A 22,318-nucleotide genomic window follows, 5' to 3' on the forward strand; every position below is an offset into this window, starting at 1 on the left:
CCACGTCGCATATGAAAGCCAGCACAGATTGGTGCTGAACTAAATCTAGGTAACCAGAAGAAAGAGGCCTGTTTCTTTGTCCATCAAGGGAAATGGAAGTCAGCCTTGCTTCCCTGCCCTAGAGAAGAGCCGCGTTTGTTGCTCAGATCTTTTGTCCTTCATCCCCACAGCCTTGATGCTCCCAGGGACCTGGGTCACTAATGCAGCCTGCATCTTACGACTTCAGACCATGAGATTTCTAAAAGCTTATCAAAAATTCTATGTTTCTATCTCAGACTGCAGTAGTAATCTGAGTTAAACCTAGGTCATTGAACTCTTCTCTTCCTGGAGAACTGTAAGAAGACATTTCCACGACTAGTCATACCGGTTTATTCATCCCATCCACATCTCTCACGTAAGCAGGATCCTGGACTGTATTTCTGACCCTGCTGGTGCTCTGTCGTTCTATCCTCATCTTAATTGGAAAGCAGAAGTCCCTGAAACACCGCTTGAAGTTTTCATCAAGAAAAGCGTAGAGAATGGGGTTCAGGCTGCTGTTGGTGTAACCCAAGGCGATGCAGAAGTAATAGCTGGAGAGGGCGGCTGTGCTGTGGGAGGTGCTCCCCAGAGCCTCCACAAGGATGAAGATGTGAATGGGGGTCCAACAGATGATGAAGACAGCCACCACCACCAGGACCAGCCTGGTGATCCGGCGGAGGTTGCGATCTTTCTCTCGGGAGCCAGAAAGGAGCCGGACACTCTTTAGGCGCAGGATCATCAGGGTGTAGCAGACGACGATGATGAGGATAGGGATCACAAAGGCAAAGACGAAGACACAGATCTTCATGAAGAGGTCCCACCAGGAGTAGTCGTCATCCGGGAACTGCAAGGAGCACTCGATGACATCCATGTCTGCAGGAGGGGGACAATACCAACAAAACCACAAAAAGCAAACCTATTAGTGTTATTACCGTGGCTGCAAAGTGTTCCAAATGTAAATTTTAATACGTTTGGTTGCAAAGGTTCGATTATGGTGAGATGACGTCACCTGAAGCAGATCATCAAGTTAGGAATGAATGTCATATTGTATTAACCATCCTATCATTTTGCATAGGACAAGGAAGCTGGAAAGTCACCGTTTATTGGTAACATGCACGAGGCTGAGGAATAAATAAGATCAGCTAGCAGTACGACTTATCTAGTTGCAGAAGCTGGTTTGACATTGATGGTTTTTATAAGACCTAAATTGTAAATGTATAGCATTGGGCACGTGTATTTTCACTTACTAACAGTTCTCCCAGACCTAAGGCTCTGGGAATAAAAGCTAATGTCTATTTGGGTTTTTTGTTTGTTTGTTTGTTTGTTTGTTTGTTTGTTTGTTTTTAAAAAGATGACCGGTAAGGGGATCTTAACCCTTGGCTTGGTGTTGTCAGCACCACGCTCAGCCAGTGAGCGAACCAGCCATCCCTATATAGGATCCGAACCCGTGGCCTCGGCGCTCTCAGCACCACAATCTCCCGAGCGAGCCACGGGCCGGCCCGATTTGCAATAAATAACTAAATATTTCAAGTCTAGCCATTGAGTTTAACAAAGCCTACTTGTCTGAAAAATATTAACTGGTTTATAAGAAATTATTATGTGTCAATAAAAATTGATGTGAAATTTGTCTAAATATAACCCAGGTGTTGTGCTTTAATGGAACAAGTGGTGCTCACTGGGATTAAGGGCATTGCTGAAACATGAGTAAAACTTCGGGGGAGCGGAAGGGCAGGGAGGGAGGAGAATAAAAGGAAAGAGAATCTTTGTCATCATCGTCATCATCATCATCAAGGCAATTCTGAGTAAATCAGGCACATTTTTTTCATTTTTACTAACATTACTGTGTAACTAAGACAAAACAAATATTTTTATGCCATTACTTAGAAAACCGCTTTATTTGCAATGCTTCTCTTTTCTGAATAGTATTCTTCTGGAGTGACCTTAATACTAGAATAGCAGGGACCTGGTAGTTTTTAAGCTACTTTCATGGGGGCTGCTGGCCCTGGCCCCCTTGCTCTAGGCATTACCTGCTCCCCTATCTCGAAACCCCTGCCTTGAGCAGTCAGTGAGCACTGAGCAAGTAGGACACTCTTTGCCCTGATCCTTCCTCACAAAGAAATGAGTCAGGAGCAACACTATGAGTGTAATTTTTGTAATGAAAATATCTTCTGGTATTGGAAAAATCTGCTTCAAAAACAGAATATTTTTACACTTTTTTTTTTTTTTTTTTTTTGTCTTTTTCGTGACCGGCACTCAGCCAGTGAGTGCACCGGCCATTCCTATACAGGATCCGAACCCGCGGCAGGAGCGTCGCTGCGCTCCCAGCGCCGCACTCTCCTTAGTGCGCCACGGGCTCGGCCCCAACTAGATACACTCTCAAATACAAAGGATATAATCATTTTGAACAATTAATAACTATGGCTATTGTAGAGGCCTTCTTTTTATCAATTAAATACCAGTTCAAACCTTTAAGTAGTAAATTAGAACTCCCGTAGTAACTTGTAATTTTGATTCTCTAAAAGTTACAGTCCCAAGTACAATGACTGTGAAGACCATTAGAAACAAGGATCCATTTTAAATTTTGCTTTTGTGGTTTGATTTTTTTAAATTACCGCTATTACCAAAGAAAACAGTATTTCTTAAGCAACTTTCAATGGATGGTACATTACAGAAATCTGAGTTTAATATAAATATCCTAGTCCACATTTTGATTTGTCTGTTGCATCTGGTAGAATACAGCTTCCATGGAGGCAAAGAGCGGGATTTTGTTTTGTTTTGCTTGTTTTCTACTTAACTTTTGTGTTTCAGCGTGTCCCTTGTGGTTGGTCTCATCTTAAATGTCACTTCAGAGACATTTAGATAGAGCTCTCTCTTTAAATAGTCCTCCCCCCTGAAACTTATATTCTCTCCGCATATTATACTCGTTCTGTTTATTTCCTAGACAGACGCTCTTCCAGTGTGCAATACTGCTACCTTTCCTAACCTTTTTCTCTCCATCCAGAATGTGAACTACTTGAGGGTAGGGAACAGCCTACCTCATTTAACACTTAATCCTTGGCAGCCAGGTTGGTGCCTGGAACATATGGTATATAAAGAGAATAAATTGGTAAATGAATGAACTACATGGATACCAACTACAAAACTACATGGATACCAAATCCTGAAAATATGTACTAAGTACGTATTACAGGAGTTATTACGAAAATCACCTGCTAAGCTAAGCAAAGGCAACACAAAGGCTGACGTTTAATTTGGATATGTCTTTTAACTCTGAGGATCAGCTTCCTCTTGCTGATCACAAAGTGTCTTGCATGTAGTAGTAGCTCAATAAATATTTGAAGAATAGGTGAGATAATCAACAACAGACTTTGGAAAACAAACATCTGACTATAGAGTTGGTAATATTCTCCAAAAATGTCAATGAAGCTTAATCTATACCATTACAGAGGAAGGAGAATGCTGAGACAATCATGAAGAAATTCCAGGACAGGCATGCTATTTTACTAAATGTTCTGTTTGAGGAAAAAGAGGATGTTTTCAGACGGAGTTATTCATACAATTGCCTCAGTTAGGAAAATGCTCTTTCTTCTCCTTTTATATTAATATCAGAGGATCATGGCTTCCCCTGGCACCTGTTCCAACATCTCATGGCTGTCGTTAGATCTAATAGCTAAACTAAGTTTTTCTTGTGTATATTCTTTTTGTTAAGAATAACTTTGTCTCTACTTGCAACTATTATAATAATTCTTAGAAACTATAATAATAGTAATATGCAGACTATGGATTCCCAAAATAAACAGTACATAGATTAATATGTAAAATATTAGATGCAACATTTTAATTCCCTAAAATGAAAACTTTGCTGTATACAAGAGCTCTCAATATTGAATGACGACTGGGTAGATGTTGATAACATAAGCAACAAGGCAGACTCTGTTAAAATCATCTATCAGGTGCTTGCTAGACACCGGGCACTGCTTTATCAGTTTTCCATGCATTGACTCAGATCCGGAAAACACACAAGGAGGGAGGCACCACTATTACCCCTACTTTGCAGATGAGGAAATTGAGGTGCAAAGGTCTGAGTAATGTCTCCAAGGTGACACTGCCCATAAATGGTGAGATCAGGATCCAATCCCAGGCAGTTTGCTTCCAGAATCTGTGCTCTTAACCAAAAAGAACTACTGTAAACTAGAAGCATTGGCTGAGACAGTGTTTGTCCAGGTGAGTGTGTTCTAATGCAGTTGATGCCTGGTTGCTTTCAGTGAGCATTCTCCACAAATATGAGGCTATGAACCACAAGTGTCATTCAGCTCCAATTCAGTGCATACAGATTACCTAAAATACTGCTCCTGGTCATCCCAGAGTCTTAACATGCAGTGTGGTCCAACACTGCAAAATGAATGCACTAGGCAATGAAGAAAATCTTTCATTATATAAACAAAATCTACTCTAGAAAAAAATTTTTTTTCAAAAGGGAAGAACAGAGACCTCCTATAAGACTACTTTAATTTTCTTTTTCTTTTTCTTTTTTTTTTTTTTTTTTTTTTGCTGCACAAATTAATTTTCAGTGGCATTGGTAGATCGTTTTTTCCATTGCATCTGCAAACATTTATCTACAGCAACTCTTTTCTACAAAACCCACATCTATCTTCATATCCTCTCTCAGAAGCCTAATTAAAATCCATTTCTTCTAGGATGTCATTTTCTGACAATGATTGGAGGGAAAGTAGTGGTTAAGTCTACACGTGTAACTGGAGATAGAAAACTCAGTTATTTGCCCTGAGAAAAATCATGCATCTTCTTTTATTATTTAGCCCATTCTTCCCTCCCTCATAGTGTATATGCAGCATCTCCTCTTGAATTCGAGCTGTTATGCACAAACACCTAAGCCTCAGAAGAGTTTCTTGCAATTTATTTCTATTTGTTGTAGGCATGAAGAAACAAAATCTTGTATGTGATTAATCATCTTTTAAAATACTTATCTGATAGAGAAAGTTGGGCATTTCTTAAAATTTACCAAGCAGCTTAACACCTGCTGTGGCTATTGCTGGAAATTCATTTTATAGTTTTAGAAGAAGATCATGCTTCATTAAAAAACAACAGACACATGTCATTATAAATTTTCCCAAACCCATAGAATATACAGCCCCAAGAGTGAACCCTAATGTCAAGCATGGGCTCTGAGTGATAATGATGTGTCCCTGTAGCTTCATCAATGGCAGCAAATGCACCACTCTGGAGGGGAAGGCCGTGCATGTGTGGGGGCAGGGGGTGTATGGGAACTCTCTGTGCTCTCAATTTTGCTGTGAACATAAAATGCTCTAAAAAATTGTCTGAAAACAAACAAGCAAACAAAACATATACCAGTTCTGATTTTGGTGCCTGCCCCGTTACTATGACCTGGAAAGTCCTCACTACTGTATTCATATTCTGTACTCACAGGTAGCACAGACCTCCCAAATAAACTGGAGCATTTAGACAACTGCTGGGGCAGCAAATGGCGTTTGTAAAGTTCAAAGTGATTCTGTCCCCTACCTAGGGAATTTCTATTAAGAATAAAGATATTTTCCATAGCTTTACCTTCTCCTACTAAAGCAAAACTCCTGGAACAGTAGTTCTCACCTTGGCAGCAGGTCAGAGCCACCTCGGCAGAGCTTAAAAATCTTAACACTCAAGCTGCACCCCAATTCAATCAGACCCTCCAGGAATATTTTTTTAAAACCCAAGCAATTCCAACACACATTCCACAGTGAGAAATACAGAAGAAAAGTCAATTATCCTGTTTGCATGGAGCAAGAATTAGTATATATAAAACCTAATGATTTTGCTCATCTGTAACTACCATCCATCTATGAGCCTGATTTTGAATGGCCTACAGCCAAATGAAGCTGCCAAGATAGTGATGTGGAGATTAATCGTTAAGAAGAAAGGAAAAAAGCGCCTGCATATGCCTTAATGATTTAGGTCCTTTGTTAGAAAAAGAAAAAAAGGCGTGAGAAGCTGTGTCCTGGAACAGCCAGGATGTACTTTTAAAATCCACGTGCCTGTTGGTCCTTCCTTCATCCCAACCCCTCCAGATTCTAAGTACTTCCAGAATAGAAGACAGGCTGGGCATCTGTGTTCTGGTACTGTCATTATCCCATTCTGTGTTTAGAGGTGGAAAAGAACACAAAATTGTCTTATTTCTCATCTTCCACGGATTTAGGCATAATTTTTCCATTGTCTTTTGGCTTTTCCACTAGATGTGTTTCCTACTCCCTCCCAAGTTAAAAGTTTGTACAATTAGAAGTTATGTTTTTATAAATGGGATAAAAATGACCGCCCTTACCTTCCCTGACTTTGGTGCCCCCAAGGACTATGGCGGATATGCCAACAGATGATGACAGGAGCCAAATACAGATATTGATGATCTTTGCCTTCAAGGGCGTGCGGAAGTCCAAAGCCTTCACGGGGTGGCACACGGCAATGTAGCGGTCCACGCTCATCATGGTCAGGGTGAATATGCTGGTGAACATGTTGTAGTAGTCAATGGAAATGACTATCTTGCACAGCACATCCCCAAAAGGCCAGGAATTCATCAGATAGACCGTGCTCTGGAAAGGCATGGTTGTGGTAACTAAAGCATCCGCCAAAGCCAGATTAAATATATAAATGTTGGTTGCTGTCTTCATCTTTGTGTATCTAAAAGACAAGAAACAATAGCATTTCCCTCCATTTCGAGTCAAACCTATGAGGTTGAATGGGTTCACGATAACCTTTGGATTACTGAATTTTTCTTCTTCATTCACTTATTCTTTACATATTCTTTGAATGTCTAATATGTAAAAAAAAAAACTGTTCATTAGGAGTAGTTGAAAAAATAGGCAACAATCTTTGCCTTTATTGAGCTTTTATTCTAGTGCTTTGTTCAAAAAATATTTAAATAAAAAAGATAAAGATAACAGACAGATAAATAAATAAATATCCATATAGATGTTTTCAACAGACTTGCATATAATACAGGTCTTTATTTTGTGGCTGACAATTCATTATAATCTTACCCAGAGTTAGTTGGCTTTAAGCATTTTTTAAATACTTTGTGTTTTTTTTTTTTTTTTTTCCTTTCACATTTGTGTAAAACAAAGATAAAACATTTTCTCCTTGGGGTTATTTTGATAAATCAATCATTCTAATTATAATGTCTTTTGAAAATGCAGAACGGTTTTCAATTTTTAAATACAGCGAATTGCAATGGCTAAAACACAATTGGGTTTGTTGATTTCTGTTTGCCAGTGTGCCACTATTTCATCATTTTAAATGTGTTATATAAATAAAGCTGGCTGAGTTCTTCTCTCATAGACATCACAGCACTAAAAAGTATTCTGGTACAATGGATGAGAAATAATTCTTTCTTTGCTCCAATTTTGAGAGATTTTTAAAGCACATAATTTGTCTCATCTTCCGATGGAGGGGACAGTAATTTTTAAAGTAGATCAGAAAGATTGCCTTTTTGCCTTAATTATTCTTTATATTATAACATGAAATCTGGCACAATTCTATTTTCAACTAAAACTCAATTAAGTGGGTTATTTAGCTTAGAAGGTGCTTCCTCAGAGATCTATATATAGAGCAGTAAACTCTCTAAACTATACCATTAGAAGCCAAAAGTGCTAAAGCATGTTGGGAGAATTCATACGTGAATTACTTTCTACACACCTCAGATTTGTAAACCTTATTACAATGAATTCATCTGTGCCCCACTCAAGATGTAAATTTCCACATGAGAAACATCTTTTATCATTCATGATAGCACAGCCCTGGCTCCTCTCGGAAGAGTGCAATCTCATATGAAGTCAGATAGATAGTCCTGAGTTTGAATTCACTATATGACTTATCTGAGTTTCAGTTCTCACTAAATAAGGATCATAAAACCTTACTCACAGTGCATGAGATAAGGGCAGTAGATGGCCTGACTCAAAGCACCTGACACAGGACACTTCACCCTTGGCGGCCACTGCCCTTCCTCCCCATCCGATCCCCTCCTGCCTTCTCTTCTCGCTAGGCAGGGGATGTATTCTTGGCTGGATAGGATGCACTGTAAACACTGGTACTAGAATCAATATCTGTTGGTTCCCATTTTGATGTCCTGTTAACTAAAAAGAGATTTAATCTGGACAGTGAAGAGTTTATTTACAAATATGTTTTGCCTTTACACTTTTTACTTAAACATTATTAAATGACCCATAAGTTTTGGAAAGTGAATTAAATGTGGATGGCTAAGTGCTCATAGCATAGGCTTTATCAAAGCACAGATAACTAAGCGAGTATACTTCTGGAGAAAGAGCCAAATGTTTCTAATAAGAAAGACCAAAATGCTATCTATTCAGATACTGCCTTCCTAAAAATAAGGTTTTATGTTTGAAAAAAATGCATTTTACCAACCTTCCTTCTATTCTTCTGCTTTCTCCCCCCAAAATCTGATATTAGCAAATATTCCAGCAGGCAATGTCTTTGACAGCTACTGTCATATTTTGTGACCCTGTCATTCCCTCTTTCTTTATGAAGTTCAACTGCTGTTCTTTGCTTTATGATGTTAGGCAGACCTGGGTTCTAAGTCCTCATTTTCCTTCTAACTAACAGGTGGACTTTAGAGAGGTCACTAACCACCCTGAGCTTCAGTTTCCCCAACTTTAAAATGGAAAATATAGTGTTTATCTCTTAGAGTTCCCGAGATAATTAATGAAATTCACCTGACCCAGAAAACATGTCTAATTTATTTCATGTTCCCCAACTCCTCCTCTCTTCTCATGTGGGTGGAAGCCACCAGTTGCCACAGGATGCGGGGGGAATGCAGTTCCCACGTAACATCCGTGGACATATATACCCCATTCAGCTTGAATGTAAAAGATGAGAGTAGCAATGAAGCCTGGGAGAACATGAATGAATGATAAATAAGTTACCATAAAATATAATATGCACCTTTGAGTAATCATAAAATGTTTAGTGACACCTTGCTTTTAGCTTTTTGAAATATTTATAACTAATAGATGAATGAAACTGCATAAGACGAACTTATAAAGAAGTCAAATGCTGTCATCCAATCTCAGAATAAGAGAGAGCAGCGTGGGCAAGAATCATAACAACCACTCCCTTCCAGAGCTCCCTGAGCCAGGCACTCCGCTGCACAGTCCACATGCTCATTTGGTCCTCACAGTGACCCCACGTGTCAGGGATCAGCAGCCCTATTCTATAGATGAGGCAACTAAGAACCACAGGATTGTCTTAAACATTCTCAAAGTGATATAGTTATAATAAGCATGGAAGAAATTCAAGCCCAACGGTGTTAAGCCCGTGTCTGCGTTCTTACATCTCTGCAACACTTCATAATTTACAGAGTCCAGTGTTTTGACTTCCATGCATTTTACTTGACGCTCACAACTGCCATTCTCTTTTACCTGGGAGATTTATGTCTTCTGCCTCACACTGCGGTATTTCAAAAAGTTTGAGAATTAAATGATAATATGAATCTTTTCATGAACTTTTTGAAGTATCATTGCATAGCTGAAGAAAGTTAGGCTCTGGTGAGTTCAGTGATTTGTCTAGTGTCAACAGAGGCAGGACCTCAGGGGAAGGGTCTGGAAGCGGGCACAGCATTCTGCAAGACACACGCTTACAAACCTACAACACTGGAAGAGAACCCGTGAGGATAATTAAATGCAATAAATACACTATAAGTATTTGTTGAGAGGCTTTCACATACTGCACTGGACTGGATCCTGTAAACACGTAAATTAAAACAAGACCTTTACCCTCAGAGACAGTCTATCTGGCTGAGCACTGGGGCATTGTTCTGCTTGACCACAACAAAACATAGGCCAGTCTTTTCATTAGCAGTACATTCACTGTTCCATTTCATCCACTCTGCTTTACAAAATTTATCAAGCATTTCAAGTGGAATGGCCCCATGCAGGGAGTTCTGGTCTGTGTGGGAGGCTGAAGGAGAGCAGGTGACGAGCGGGTGCACTTTGCAGCGTCCCCACTGCAGGAGCATGTGGCACTAAATGAGCCAAGCATGTGCACTGTCCCCACTAGGCTTGACGGTGTTATAAACCTGGAATTGACAGCACAGGGAGCTGGATGGCATATGAGGGGCAAGCAGAGAGACCGCTCAACTAGGGGACTTGGGGTGTGAACATGAGGACGGCCATGGCCAGAGTTAGAAATGCTTCCCCATGACACCTTCCCTCAAGGCCAAACTGGTGACTTCTTTATACAGAGAAGTGAGGGGCAGCTTCTATACTGGAAATCACAGGAGCTTGTGTGATGGCGAGGAGATCAAAGTTATCTGCTGCGATGTCGGGAACAAAGGCCCCTGAGCAGGAGGATCTCTGGGAGAACCGTGACACTGGCTCTGCTAGAAGTGAAGCGCTGGTGGGAGGAGCTGACCTTGCCACACAGCGGCCTCTCTGCTGCACTCAGACAGTAGGAGGTAGAAGAGATAACTATCAGGTTATTAGCATCCACTGCCACTGAGGTACATTGCTTGAGTTTAGATTTTTGTTTTTTAAATTTCAGTGATGCTTCTTTAATCAGAAACTCTATTTTCACCTTCATGGCCACAGCAGAATAAACCTTGCATCTTGCTGACTGATCACCATATACCTTTAAACACCAGCACACTCTCAGTTTTATTGATTTTGGTTATTTCAGGCCTTTCCCTGATACTGTCCCTCATGTTGACATACACTCACCCTCTCTCCTGTCTCCATATATGTTCATGCTCCCTCCCAACTTCACCCCTCATTATTCAATATGTCTTTAAGTCCCTACCCACAGTCAGCAGTATGCTGGGCTTTGGCGATGACTGAAAAACAAATCCACTGTACAGAACCTGGCCTTCCAGGATCTTTTAAACTGAGTCCAAGTTATAATGTGAACTATAAGAACACACGGAAGAGAAAGATCCGTGTGTAGTGAAGAAATGAGGACGTATTTTGGAGAAGAGAGAGCTCAGCAGGCTCTTGCACTTTGCAAAGGATTTGGACAGAGAGGCTTGATGTCTAGTGTCTCATTCAGGGCTCGGTGAGGAAACAAACTCCCTGGTTCAGGAATCCTGCTGCAGAAAACAGAAGGCTGGTTGGAATGGGAGCAGAAGTGTCAAGCCACAGGAGACCTTGACCCAGAAGTATTAATGACTTTTACGTGACAGACACTGTTTTAAGAACGTTATATTATCTGACAAAGTTGTCATGATGATTAAACAAGACATGCATAAAATCACTTAGCACAGGACCTGGTAATTGATAATTGCTCAGCGAATGCCAGCTTTCATTGTCATCAAACTTTAGTTCCAACGTAATGAAAAAGAAAAAGGAAAAACAAAAACAAACAAAAAGAAACCTTAGTGGCCATTTTTGTAAATAGACTCCTTTAATATAGCAAATACCTAAAGGCCCATAGAGTGCACCTGAACAATTGCTGTTTGGTAAACAAACGAGTGTGATAGAATGGCACTGGCCCACAGGAAGCCGGCGGCTATCTCACAACACTGGAGCTGCCCTCAGAGCCTCAAGACTCTCAAAACACTGGGCTCAGTAGGAGGAAAGTTTTGCAGCACCAGGGAAAATGCAATCCTATTTAACAAGCAGTGCAAGACTAGAGTAGCAAGAGACAAGAATTTTGGCATTCCTTTTCTGTATTGCCAACAAGCATGATTTAGTCATTTTCCTGGGCATGTTTTCCAGATGTATAGCATTCTAGATTTTATGTTTAAAATTATCATAAAAAGTGAGGGAAATGGAGAGATGTTGGTCAAAGAGCATAAACCTTCAGTTATAAGATTAATGCAATCTGGAGGCTATAGTTAATAAGACCGCCTTGTTTACTTGAAATGTTATAAGAGAATAGATCTTAAGTGTCCTCACCATACACACACTCAGTGGTAACTAGACGTGGTGACGGGTGTGTTAATTAATTTGATCGTGGTAATCATTTCACAATGTATACACATATCAAATAAACACATTGTACACCTTGAATATATACAATTTTTATTTGTCAATTATACCCCAATAAAGCTTGGGGGGGAAGAATGAACCTTCATGTAAACTATGGACTTTGGGTGATGGTGATGTGTCAGTGTAGGGTCATCGCTTATAACAAATGGACCACCCTGGTGGGGATGTTGATAATAGGAGAGGCTGTGCATGTGTGGGGTTAGGGGTATATGGGAAATCTATACTTTCTGTTTAATTTTGCTCTGAACTTAAAACTGGTTTTTTAAAAAAGTCTATTGAAAAAATAAATTTTAAAATGACCAGGAATGATGATTGTACAAATGAGCCTTCTCAGCAGAACTTATGTGAAAACATGAGTTTGTTTCATTAAATTCTCCAGATATCTTCAGCTCATCTTGATGAAATTAATTTGCTATATGCCCTTCTGGATTATTTACTATTGAAATTACGGTTCTTTGCTAAAGGATAGTCGTTTATTGATTTTAAAAAGAAAGCAGTCCAGTCATTATTTCTCGAGTGATCTGCAATATTGCACAGGAGTCATATGCACGTGGGAGGCGGGCCTGCAGCTCCCCAGAGCAGCTGTCCCACAGGCAAAGAGGGAGCGCGGTGGAGAGAGCCAGGAGGAGCCTGCCAGAGGTCCGGGCTGCTGCGCTGCAGTCACCACGCGGGGGCGACGCGCAGCCAGGGCGGCGGACGCACGGGTGTCCGTGCAGGGCGGTGGCAAGAGAAGGGGAATGTCGAAGTATAGATCTCACTGGAATAGCCGGTGGCCCAGGAACTGCTCATCTCTTCCTTTCAGTAGTCTCCGGTGGTGAAATGATGCCTATTCCTGCCTCCCAGAACGAATGTTCTAGGACATTCCAGATGCACACGCAGGGTGAGTGCTTATCATGCCCTCCAGCGCCCAGAAGAAAACTGCAGATTGCCAACGACTAGCATGTTGTTTCCTACTGCACAACTACCTGGAAGCTTAAGAGTATGTGGATATTTAAAATTAGTTTTCCTATTTATGCACAAAAAACTGGCCTAGCTAGGGTCAAGCCACTGAGTGTGGGCAAGTAGAGATGCCAAACATTTACCCCCTGCTCTGTCCTCTGCTGGATGAAGCATTTTTCTCATCTTTCATTAAAATTCCAATTTGCTTGGCCAGTGGAGTGGGTACGCATTAAATAAATAAACCACAAGCCTTTTACAATATTATCCCCACTTCTAATATCTGTTCCTCTTACAAAAGTCTACCTTATTAAGACATAAACCAGCCTCCCCTCCAAAGAAAGGGAAAAACAGAAAAACTACTGGCTGATTTTTCTGTCTAGGAGTAAATGAATGTTATCCTGAAACCACCCCGAAGCCTGTATTACCTGCATCACTGAAACAACATAAACCACTACAAAGGCAACTGTCCTGTGGCTATACAATTTTAGGTTTTTAGCTGAGCACAGAACCTCCCAGGCAATGACAACCAAGTGCATCCGAAAGTTAATCAGGAATGAAGGAGATGCCACCTGCACAGTTCACTGGGAGATTCTGCTGCTCCCGAGATACAGCTGAGTGACTGATTCATGGAAAGGGGTTACTCTCTCCCCATGAGGAATAAATTCCTCATGAAACCAACTCTCAGACAGGCACCAGGAAAAACTGCCAAGTCAGCACAATCAAGAAATGACTCTGAAGGCTACAATTTTGTCTGGAGTCTACTAAAATTTAGGAGCTCTGTACCTAATCCCCAAATTGGTTCTCAGTTCTCCTCCTCTCTCTCCTCTCTGTCTCTCTCCTTCTTTCTTTCTTTCTTTCTGCAGCTGTTTAATCTGTGATCCCTAAAACAGTTCCACAAGGCTCTGGACTCATCTGCTATCACACATCCCATAGAAAAGGAGATCATTTTAGCTAATCCTTATAAGCAATTGCAGTAAAACCAATTCTCTCTTTTGTGAGGTTGTCAAATATGTATGAATTACTCTGAGAAATAAAAGATAGCTCTTTTGAAAATAAATTTCTTAAGTTATTTTCCTGTGTTTGCATTAAAGTAAATGCTTAACATAGATTCCAAGACAGGATTCAAGAAAAATTAAAACATATTATTTTAATCAAATCCCAAGATATGACTGATGTTTGATAGGGAGCAGTAAATGGTCAATTATACAGGTGCCACATTGTACCTCTGCCGTTTTCCAATGCCTCTGTGCATGTGGTTTGGTGATATTATCTAAGGCAGGCTATGTTGACACGTGTGAGAATATGGAATGTGCCTGTACATACAACTGCAGGGATTGCAACACGTACTACAAGGAGAGGGAATAAGAAACCTGGGATAGAAAAGGCAGGCACTGTGGCAGACACTCTGACTGGGTCACCCCATTCCTTCCCACACTTCCCCAGTGCTGGGACAGCCACACAGTTTTCGTCAGACTGACACAATCTCAACCACGGAGCCCAAACTGGCCAGGGGTGACCCAGGTGAGTCAGTGCATGCCCATAACCTAAGGTGGCCTAAGCAGAATTAAGGATGAACTCAACAGCTTGGGGAAGAAACATCCTATCTCCCATTTATGAGCAAAAAAACGCGTTCATGAGCAAGGTTGGGTGTGTTGGCTGCCTTTGGAGAAGAAACTTGAGTTCAGGAAGTGTAACCATTTCCATAGTATTTCTGTGGTTTTCCTTTCTTCTAAGCGCCTTATAAATTTGCCCCTTTTGGAAAATTTTGACACTGCAGAGGCTGAAGTATAGGGATGCAAAAGTCTTCTACTCCCGGGGCAAGGTCAGAAAAGGATTGAACCCTAGAGGTCTTTATTAACTTTACTAGTTAATGGAAACTAATGAGGAAAAGAAAAAGCAAAACTTAAGATTAAGGACCACATAATTTTCTTATTTTTCTTATTTTTTCTTAATAAATTTTTCCTTGTTTATCCTTATAATTAATTTACAAAGAAATATACAAGGAGAGCATATACATAATTACTGTGGAAGTTGAAGCTTGGGGAGAATATTCTAAGGAGAACAGAAAACGGATGGGCAGTGCGATGAGCTGAATTGTGTCCCACACCCCAAAAAAATTCAGATGCGGACATCTAACCCCAGAGTGTGGCTACCTCAGAGTGTGACTGCATTTGAAGATATCATCTTTAAAGAGGTAAATAAGGTTAAACCACATCTTACGAGTTGGCCCTAATCTGACATTACTGGTGTCCTTATAAGAAGAGGAGATTCCGATACAGAAATGTGCAGAAGGAAGACCACGTGAAAACACGGGGAGAAGGCAGCCTTCTTCAAGCCAAGGAGAGAGGCCTCAGAGGAATCCAACCCTGCTGACACCTTGATCTTGGACTTCTGGCCTCCAGAACTGTGAGGCAATAAATTTATGTTGTTTAAGCCACCCAGTCTGTGGTGCTTTGTTATGGCAGCCCTAGAGAATTAATATAGGCAGATACTCTAGAAACCTGAGGTGCCTCGGAGATTATCACAAAGAGCCATCCAGAAAGGAGGCGGCTAGCTGAGTCTGCAGATAGGAATGAATAACTGGGAGAGAGAGAAATACATTTAGGATTTGTCAGAATGTACCTGATGATTATGACCATAAGAATGGATGAAACCACTAAGAGTGTGATAATCAGTTTGATGTGTCCCCAAGTCTTCATTCATCTAGGTGCTGCCATGAAGTTGTTTTTGCAGATGTGACTAAAGTCCATAATCATTGACTTTTAGCAAGGGAGATCATTCTAGATAACCTGGGTAGGCCTGATCTAATCAGTGGAAAGTCTTTAAGAGCAGAGCTGAGACTCTCCAAGAACAAATTCCACCCAGGAACAGCAGCTTGCCCCTCCTGGCATCCCGACCTGTGGATTCCGGGCTTGCCTATCCAGGCCCACAATCACATAAGCCAATTCTTTGAGAGAAAGCTCTTAATACAGACATCCCCTGCTGGTTCTTATACAGAGAATATACAAAGTGATGACAGAAGAGAGGTAAGAAGATTATGGAGAATGCGATCATTTAGGAAACATCAGAGGAAGAGCAATCTATGAAGGTGACTGAAGAAAAAGCAGAGGATATGAGGAGAAGGTGCTGTTGGAGAAAGTGAGGGACCTAAGATCAGTCGGGGATGCCAAACCCTGCACAGAAGTCAAGCGACAGGTGGCCTAGAACGAGCTTCTGAAACGTGAGCATCATGGCTTTGATAAAGGACCATCAGGGAGGGCGGTGTAGAGGACCCAGCAGAAGACAAGGAAAAGAAGAGAAGGAATCGCTACTCCAAGAGGCTTACTACCTGTGACAGACAGAGGATGAAACGACACTAGCTAAGGGAACTCAGAAAAATGGAGGGTTGGTGGATGTCGGGTTGTTCATTATTTGTAAGATGACAGATACGTGAGTATATCCATGAGCTGAAGGGACAAGAGCAAGTGGAGAGGAAGAGATTACAGGAGATAACGGATTCGACAAAGACCCTGGGGTGGTGATGAGATTCAAAACACAGAGCAGGGACTTGCCTTAGGTGGAAGGAAAGAAATGTTTCCTTTGAGATGGAACAGAAGAGAGGGGGGTGACTGCGGATGGGCATTGGTGGGGAGGGGTGTTCCCGGGGGCTGCACTCTAGGGTCTCAGTGAATTGCTGGGTGGGAGGGGAATAGGGTCAGGTGGAGGGTTTGACTTTGTCTTTTAGGGGAAATATGAGACAGAATTGTCTCTTTCTGGAAAATAGAGGAGACACACAAAGACTTCTAGGCAGAATGGGGGTCAGATACACTTGAAGGCAGTGGCTTTGCCTTGACAAAGATAAAATTGATTGTATCCAACAGCATTCAGCCAGCTGTGTATAGGAACAAGGAAAGCAGACTACTGGCTTGATCGAGGGTCAAGGCTTTGGTGGATGACAGTGGCAGAAGGACAAGAAGGCAGGTAGTTGAGTGTATTGTCAAGACGGAGGCTGATGTGGCAGCTCCTGGAGTCTAGACTGGGGAACAGAAGAAGAGATAGTCTGGGAAAAAATAAAGAATCTCTGGGGAAGAAAGTATCCAAATGTTTGCAGAAGTGCTATAGGGGACATCAGTAGTAGGGTGAAGTGAGGCTCTGGGGTCAGGCTGCTGGACTTATTTTGGCCCCATGGTTGCAAGATGGGACTTAGGTCAGTTTATTTATTCTTTCTTTACCTTAGTTTCCTCATCTGTTATATGGGTGTGCTAATAATATACCTATGGTTGTGAAGATTAAATAAAATAATTCACATGAAGTAGGTAGCTTTACCTGCTTAGCACATATTAAGTGTCCATTAAATTTTAATCATCTTTGTAAGTGAGAAGAGCCATGTGTGGGAAATGGCAGTAAGAGAGGGAGAATGGATGTTTAAGATATGAAAGCTAAGGTCTGGGGTGTGGGTGTCATGGTGCTTATTGCGGGTGATCCGCACAGGAGGAAGTCAAGAGACCATGGGATTAGGATCCTGAGTGTCACAGCCATGAGCACACCCAAGGGCCACAAATCCCAAAGCCTGGAGAGAGGGGAAGCTGGAGCACTTGAATTTTAAGATCTTCATAGTGCAATATTAATGTGTCCTAATATTAGGAGATTATGGCAACTGGTACACCTTAAATGACGAGAATCCTTGAAATTTTAGATATCTTCATTAGATATGGGGCAGCATTCCAGGTGCCCAAGGTGGGAAAAGCTATTTGTAATGCAGGCCTAAAAATAGTCAGAGCTTTTTCCACAGCTTAAACTTTCTCCCCAGGTCTGAGCTGGGTAGGTCTGTGCCTGCCCACCGTCTGAGGATCTACAGTCCATCTCTAGAATGATTTGCCATGAGATGGATCTACTCTAGGACTCTTTTGCATGTATAATATTTTCAAATAATATTCTCAAAAGTGACCTTCCATCATTTCAAGCAAAGTTGTCCAGTTCTGATGAGCAGACCACAGCCCTCTTCTTGACCTCTTCCTTGAATCTTCAGCCCATTCTTCTCCTGAGCTAAATAAACCCAAGTCCATCAACTTTTCTTCAAAGTTTTTATTGTTCATTTCTTTGGCCATCCACCAGTATGAAAAAATCCTGAATACTCCTTTACCCGCTTAGCTGCAGATGTAAGCAAACTATTGTTTCAGCAGGCTGGCATTCCAGGACAGCAGTATAACTCTCCATTTGTCATTTATTTTCCAATTTAACCGCTATATAGTTGAGAAGAGGGTGGGAGGATTGATGATGTTACGTGGACTAACTTCTTTTATATTTTTAGTTTAATTTATCTCCATCTAACAAATAGTGCCAGACATCTTTGGAAAATCTGTCCATGAAAAGTCCTAGTTAATCTACAAGGCTTTTTCCTCCTGCCATGTCCATCTTTACACATAGCATCTAAATGCTATTTTAAGATTCTTCATTTTTTTAAATCCTAGTCAGCAGGGCCATATAAAAAGTTGTAGAACAATGACAAAGCTCTTTTCAAACTCAAGACTTCAGGTGCTCATTCAAATAACAATAAGATGTATCTGTATTACTTAAGCATCTAAATATGATATGAAATGGAAGAGAGATTTTTTTTGCTTAGAGTTCTGTTTTTGCATAGCTATGTTTTATTACCAAAAAATGGCCTCTGTAGCAAAAGTCTGCTAAAAATTTTGATTATCATGTAGAACACAGGGTCTTTTCTTTTCTTTTGTCTAATCTTCTTTCTAATGGAGATTAGCCCTGAGATTACTAATGATTTGGACAAACAATCTACTTTGAAATATTCCCTTCTAGAGCCTCTACTCATCACTGATAGAATTCCTGTGAAACACAATAGGCAATTTTGGCACCCAAGGGTACCAAGCTACAAACACTAATTACAGGTAAAATGAGCTTTATAATATGTATTTGGAGGCTTAAATGATCATTTTCAATTTCAGAGCATAGCTGGGGATAAAAGACCTGACATCTCCAACCTCCCTGTCCCCACTGCCAAAAAAAAGGTAAAGAGATACTTTTATTATGATAATTTCCCAAGAGAAAGATTCATGCTGCTATAATTGTTGCTCTTAAAGTTCATAGGAAATAAAGGGCCTATTTCAAAACTAAAGTCAGGATTTAAAAAACAAAGTTCTTCAATTCTTCATCCTTTCAACATCCCTAATCAGGGTGACCTGCATCCTTCCTTTCTTTCGTAGGAACTTCTCAGAGGAATGTAAGCTTCTTATTCACTGTCAAAGGTGTGTTTCCAAAGCATGAGGTCTCCCAGAAAGTGAAACATGTATATCTCAAAGGGCCTGCAGAACAAAGTTAGGGTTTCTTTTTTCCTTTTCATTCTTTCATTCTTTCTTAAAAGAAGAATCACTTTACTTACCAAAAAAAAACTAGCATAATGTGGATATTTGGATACTTATTATTGGAAGTTGACTTAAAGAAAATTTCACAAAAGAACAATAAAATAAAACCTTCAATTTCTCACAGTTGATAAAAAAAAAGAAAGAAAGAAAAAGAAACAAAGAAACAGCAAAGTAATTTTTAAAAATCTCCATACCCCAAACTTTAAAGTATGGCTTATTTACAAAAGTGACTGATATTCTAAAGAAATGGAATGACATTTCAGTACTAAAAAGGCCATATATAGATGTCAACACCCTGCGTACTATGTTGGCTTCTGTTTCATAAGCCATAACACCAGTCTGATGAGTCACCAGAATTTCTGCATTATTTTCAGTGTATTTGGTGGCCCTGAAATTTGTCGTTAAGAAATATTTGCAAAGGGCAAAACAAAGTGCTCCAAACTAACGCAGGCAACCAGGTAAAAGGCAAGGCAAGAGGATTAGTTTCTCTACCAGGACACGTCGACCCTCTTGTCGCACCCTGGTGCTTCCCTGCCACGCAGAGTTTTCAGCAGGCGCTTGGGACCCTGGGACAAGGGGGTAGCGGGTAGCTCTTAAATCCTCAAGACGTCTCCGGCCTCAGGTTCCCCCTGTGGGAACCTCCCAGTATCCCACCCAGAAACTCTCCCAGGAGATCCTTCGCCTCCTCTAAGAGGCCACCCTCTGACAATCTCCGGAACCCTGCACGGAATAGGGCCCCCACCACCCGGTGACAGCCCCACAGCCGGCCCTGGTGGCGGGGCCCGACCGACCCTCGCCCCCTGCCCCGCCTGGCCTCCGCGGCGCCCGAGCCCCGCGCTCACCGGATGATCACGAACATGACCAGCGAGTTGCCCACCAAGCCCACGACGAACACCACGGAGTAGACCGCGGTGATGATGACCGGGATGACCGGGGAGATGTGCGCGGGCTCCAGCGGCGCGTCCTCCGCGCTGGCGCTGCCGTTCGGCTCGGCCCAGCCCGGGAACCAGGCGCTGCCGTTGGGGAGCAGGCAGGCGCTCGGGGCGCAGGTGGGGCCCGGCTCCCCGCGGAAGATCTGGACCGGGGACTCCATGGCGGGGCGGCTGCAGCTGGAGGGCGAGGACAGGCGGCACCTGCCGGGCTGCGGGAGCGAGAGGACGGGCTGAACCCGGAGAGGCAAACTTAGCCCGCGCCCGAGCTGGCGAGCTGCGGCCCGTGGCGCTGGGGACCCAGGGCCCTCCGACACCCCCGGGGGCGCGACAGGGAGGACTGATGTCGCTGCCATCTCGACCCGCTGACGCGCCGCCGGGTGCCGGGCAGGGGCGGAGAGCGCTCGCTCCTTCACTCCCCGCTCCCGAGATGCACCCCACCCATCCCCAGGCACCAGCCCCGGGTGGGTATGTTCCCAGACTGGCGATCTGAGCCCCCACGCACAAAGCACCCCTCACCCCGCACCCACCCCCCGCCCCGAGCACCGAGCACCGAGCACCGAGCCCTAGCTGGCGCTGCACCTCGGAAAGCCGAAAGCTCACCCTCGGGTTCCCGGAGACAGGCGCGGGGTCCTGGGGCGCTCTAGTCGGTGCTGAACCGCACGCTCCCTGGTCCTGCTTAGCCGTCGGGGTCGCCGCACCGCTGCAGCCCCCGTCGCCGGCACTCGGACCGGCCCAGTGCTCCGGCCGGAGGGCTCCTACCTACGAGCGCTTCCCAGCCGCTCCGTGCGCGGCTCCCACTGCTGGCGGCGGCTGGGCTGGGCGAGACACCGCGGGGACGCCGACCGGCTGGGGGGCCCCGCGGGTGAGAGCTCCGCCCGCCCGGAGACGCCCCCCGCCCCTCAGCCCTGCAGCCTTCGCGTGGCCTAAGACTGAGCCGCTGGGCCCTGTGGATTCAGTAACAGGGAGGGCGTGCCGATGGAGTGCAGGCAGGCATCTGGATTATTCATAACGTGTCTAGAATTTATTGCAGACACAGTTCGCAGGACAAGTCTTCTTCCAGGGAAGGAGAAAAGCCGTCGCAGTTTTGTTCGTTTGAATGACCCACCCAAACAGAGTAGCAAAATGATCCAGTTAAAATAAGATCAGATCATAAATATTAACGATTTAAGATACAAGGTACTTCAAAAAAATCGTGGAAAAAATAGAGTGAAAAGATAATACAAATCTTTCCACGAACTTTTTGAAGACCCCTCCTATATCAATAGAGTATTTCTGTGCATTCTCTTCTTTACAGTCTGCTCTAACTGGAATGACAGGCCGAACACAAACTGCATCTTACAGGTATTTCTCGAATTTCGTGGTATCACCCGTGAAAAGCAAAGTACTCTCCTTACCCAGGCCTCAGTGTGTCCAGGGATGTGACAATGTCTCTATTTTACATTAATCCCTGCCGCCATCACGTTCTCTTCACTTCTCCCGCACCATAGCGCCTCTTCTATCATACCACCAAGAATCTGTACCTCCTTAGAGAAAGTCAGTCACCACCATTTCTTTGCATAACTTTGCCAGTCCAAGGGTCACAGTCACATTCTGCTGGGTGAAAGAGGCCCTCAGGCAGAGGCACAAAGTTGAGTTTGGAGAAGAGCAAGGGCTCAGCCACTGAGGTGAAGAATCTGAAAGAGAGTGGGGAAGAGATAAGATCGGAGGAGACCAAAGGTTGGGCACCTAAATTCCCAAGTGGATTCACTGTCACAGACTGACCAACATAGGTCCCCCTGCCTCCCACAGCTCAGGCCCACGCCGACACATAGCACCCTAACAGCTGATGCAGCCTTTCCATCCAGCAGCTGAGGGCAGAAGAGGGCTCCTTCCTCTTTCAAGACAAGGTGATCCCAAGGGGAGTTTGACCACCCAGGTCTTCCCACAGCCTAGAAATGCACGACTCTTGAGCACTGTGATATGAAGAGCAGACGAGAGCTTCCCTTTGCCCAGCAGTATCCCTTCAATCCCGAGTTTTTAAAACAGGTGTTATGAAATCTTGCATTTCTTTTAAGCCTGACTGCAAACTTTT

The 22,318-nt window shown here is 42.9% G+C and overlaps 1 protein-coding gene across 2 annotated transcripts; it reads right to left on the reverse strand.

The window, feature by feature from the left end:
- Positions 1 to 358: 358 nt before the first annotated feature.
- Positions 359 to 20,408, reverse strand: OPRK1 (opioid receptor kappa 1). 2 transcript variants are annotated; one of them, XM_063079685.1, is made up of 4 exons: positions 20,323 to 20,408; positions 20,158 to 20,286; positions 6,350 to 6,702; positions 359 to 891 (listed from the first exon to the last, which is right to left on the reverse strand). In XM_063079685.1, the coding sequence occupies exons 1-4, from the start codon at positions 20,406 to 20,408 to the stop codon at positions 359 to 361; spliced, it is 1,101 nt and encodes a 366-aa protein (XP_062935755.1). The 2 variants fall into 2 exon arrangements, with proteins under 2 accessions (XP_062935755.1, XP_062935754.1); XM_063079684.1 differs by having other exon boundaries at positions 20,158 to 20,408.
- Between the last annotated feature and the right edge of the window lie 1,910 nt (positions 20,409 to 22,318).

Source organism: Cynocephalus volans, chromosome 15 (assembly GCF_027409185.1).
Source record: "Cynocephalus volans isolate mCynVol1 chromosome 15, mCynVol1.pri, whole genome shotgun sequence".
In the NCBI taxonomy this organism is placed as follows: domain Eukaryota; kingdom Metazoa; phylum Chordata; class Mammalia; order Dermoptera; family Cynocephalidae; genus Cynocephalus; species Cynocephalus volans.

Excerpts from the sequence above, each read along its gene's own strand:
- OPRK1 (XM_063079684.1), bottom strand. The coding sequence starts at position 20,408 with ATGGAGTCCCCGGTCCAGATCTTCCGCGGGGAGCCGGGCCCCACCTGC. Across the intron at positions 6,703-20,157 it reads GTCATGTTCGTGATCATCCG|ATACACAAAGATGAAGACAG; the intron begins GTGAGCGCGGGG and ends CTTGTCTTTTAG. Across the intron at positions 892-6,349 it reads GGGCACCAAAGTCAGGGAAG|ACATGGATGTCATCGAGTGC; the intron begins GTAAGGGCGGTC and ends CCCCTCCTGCAG.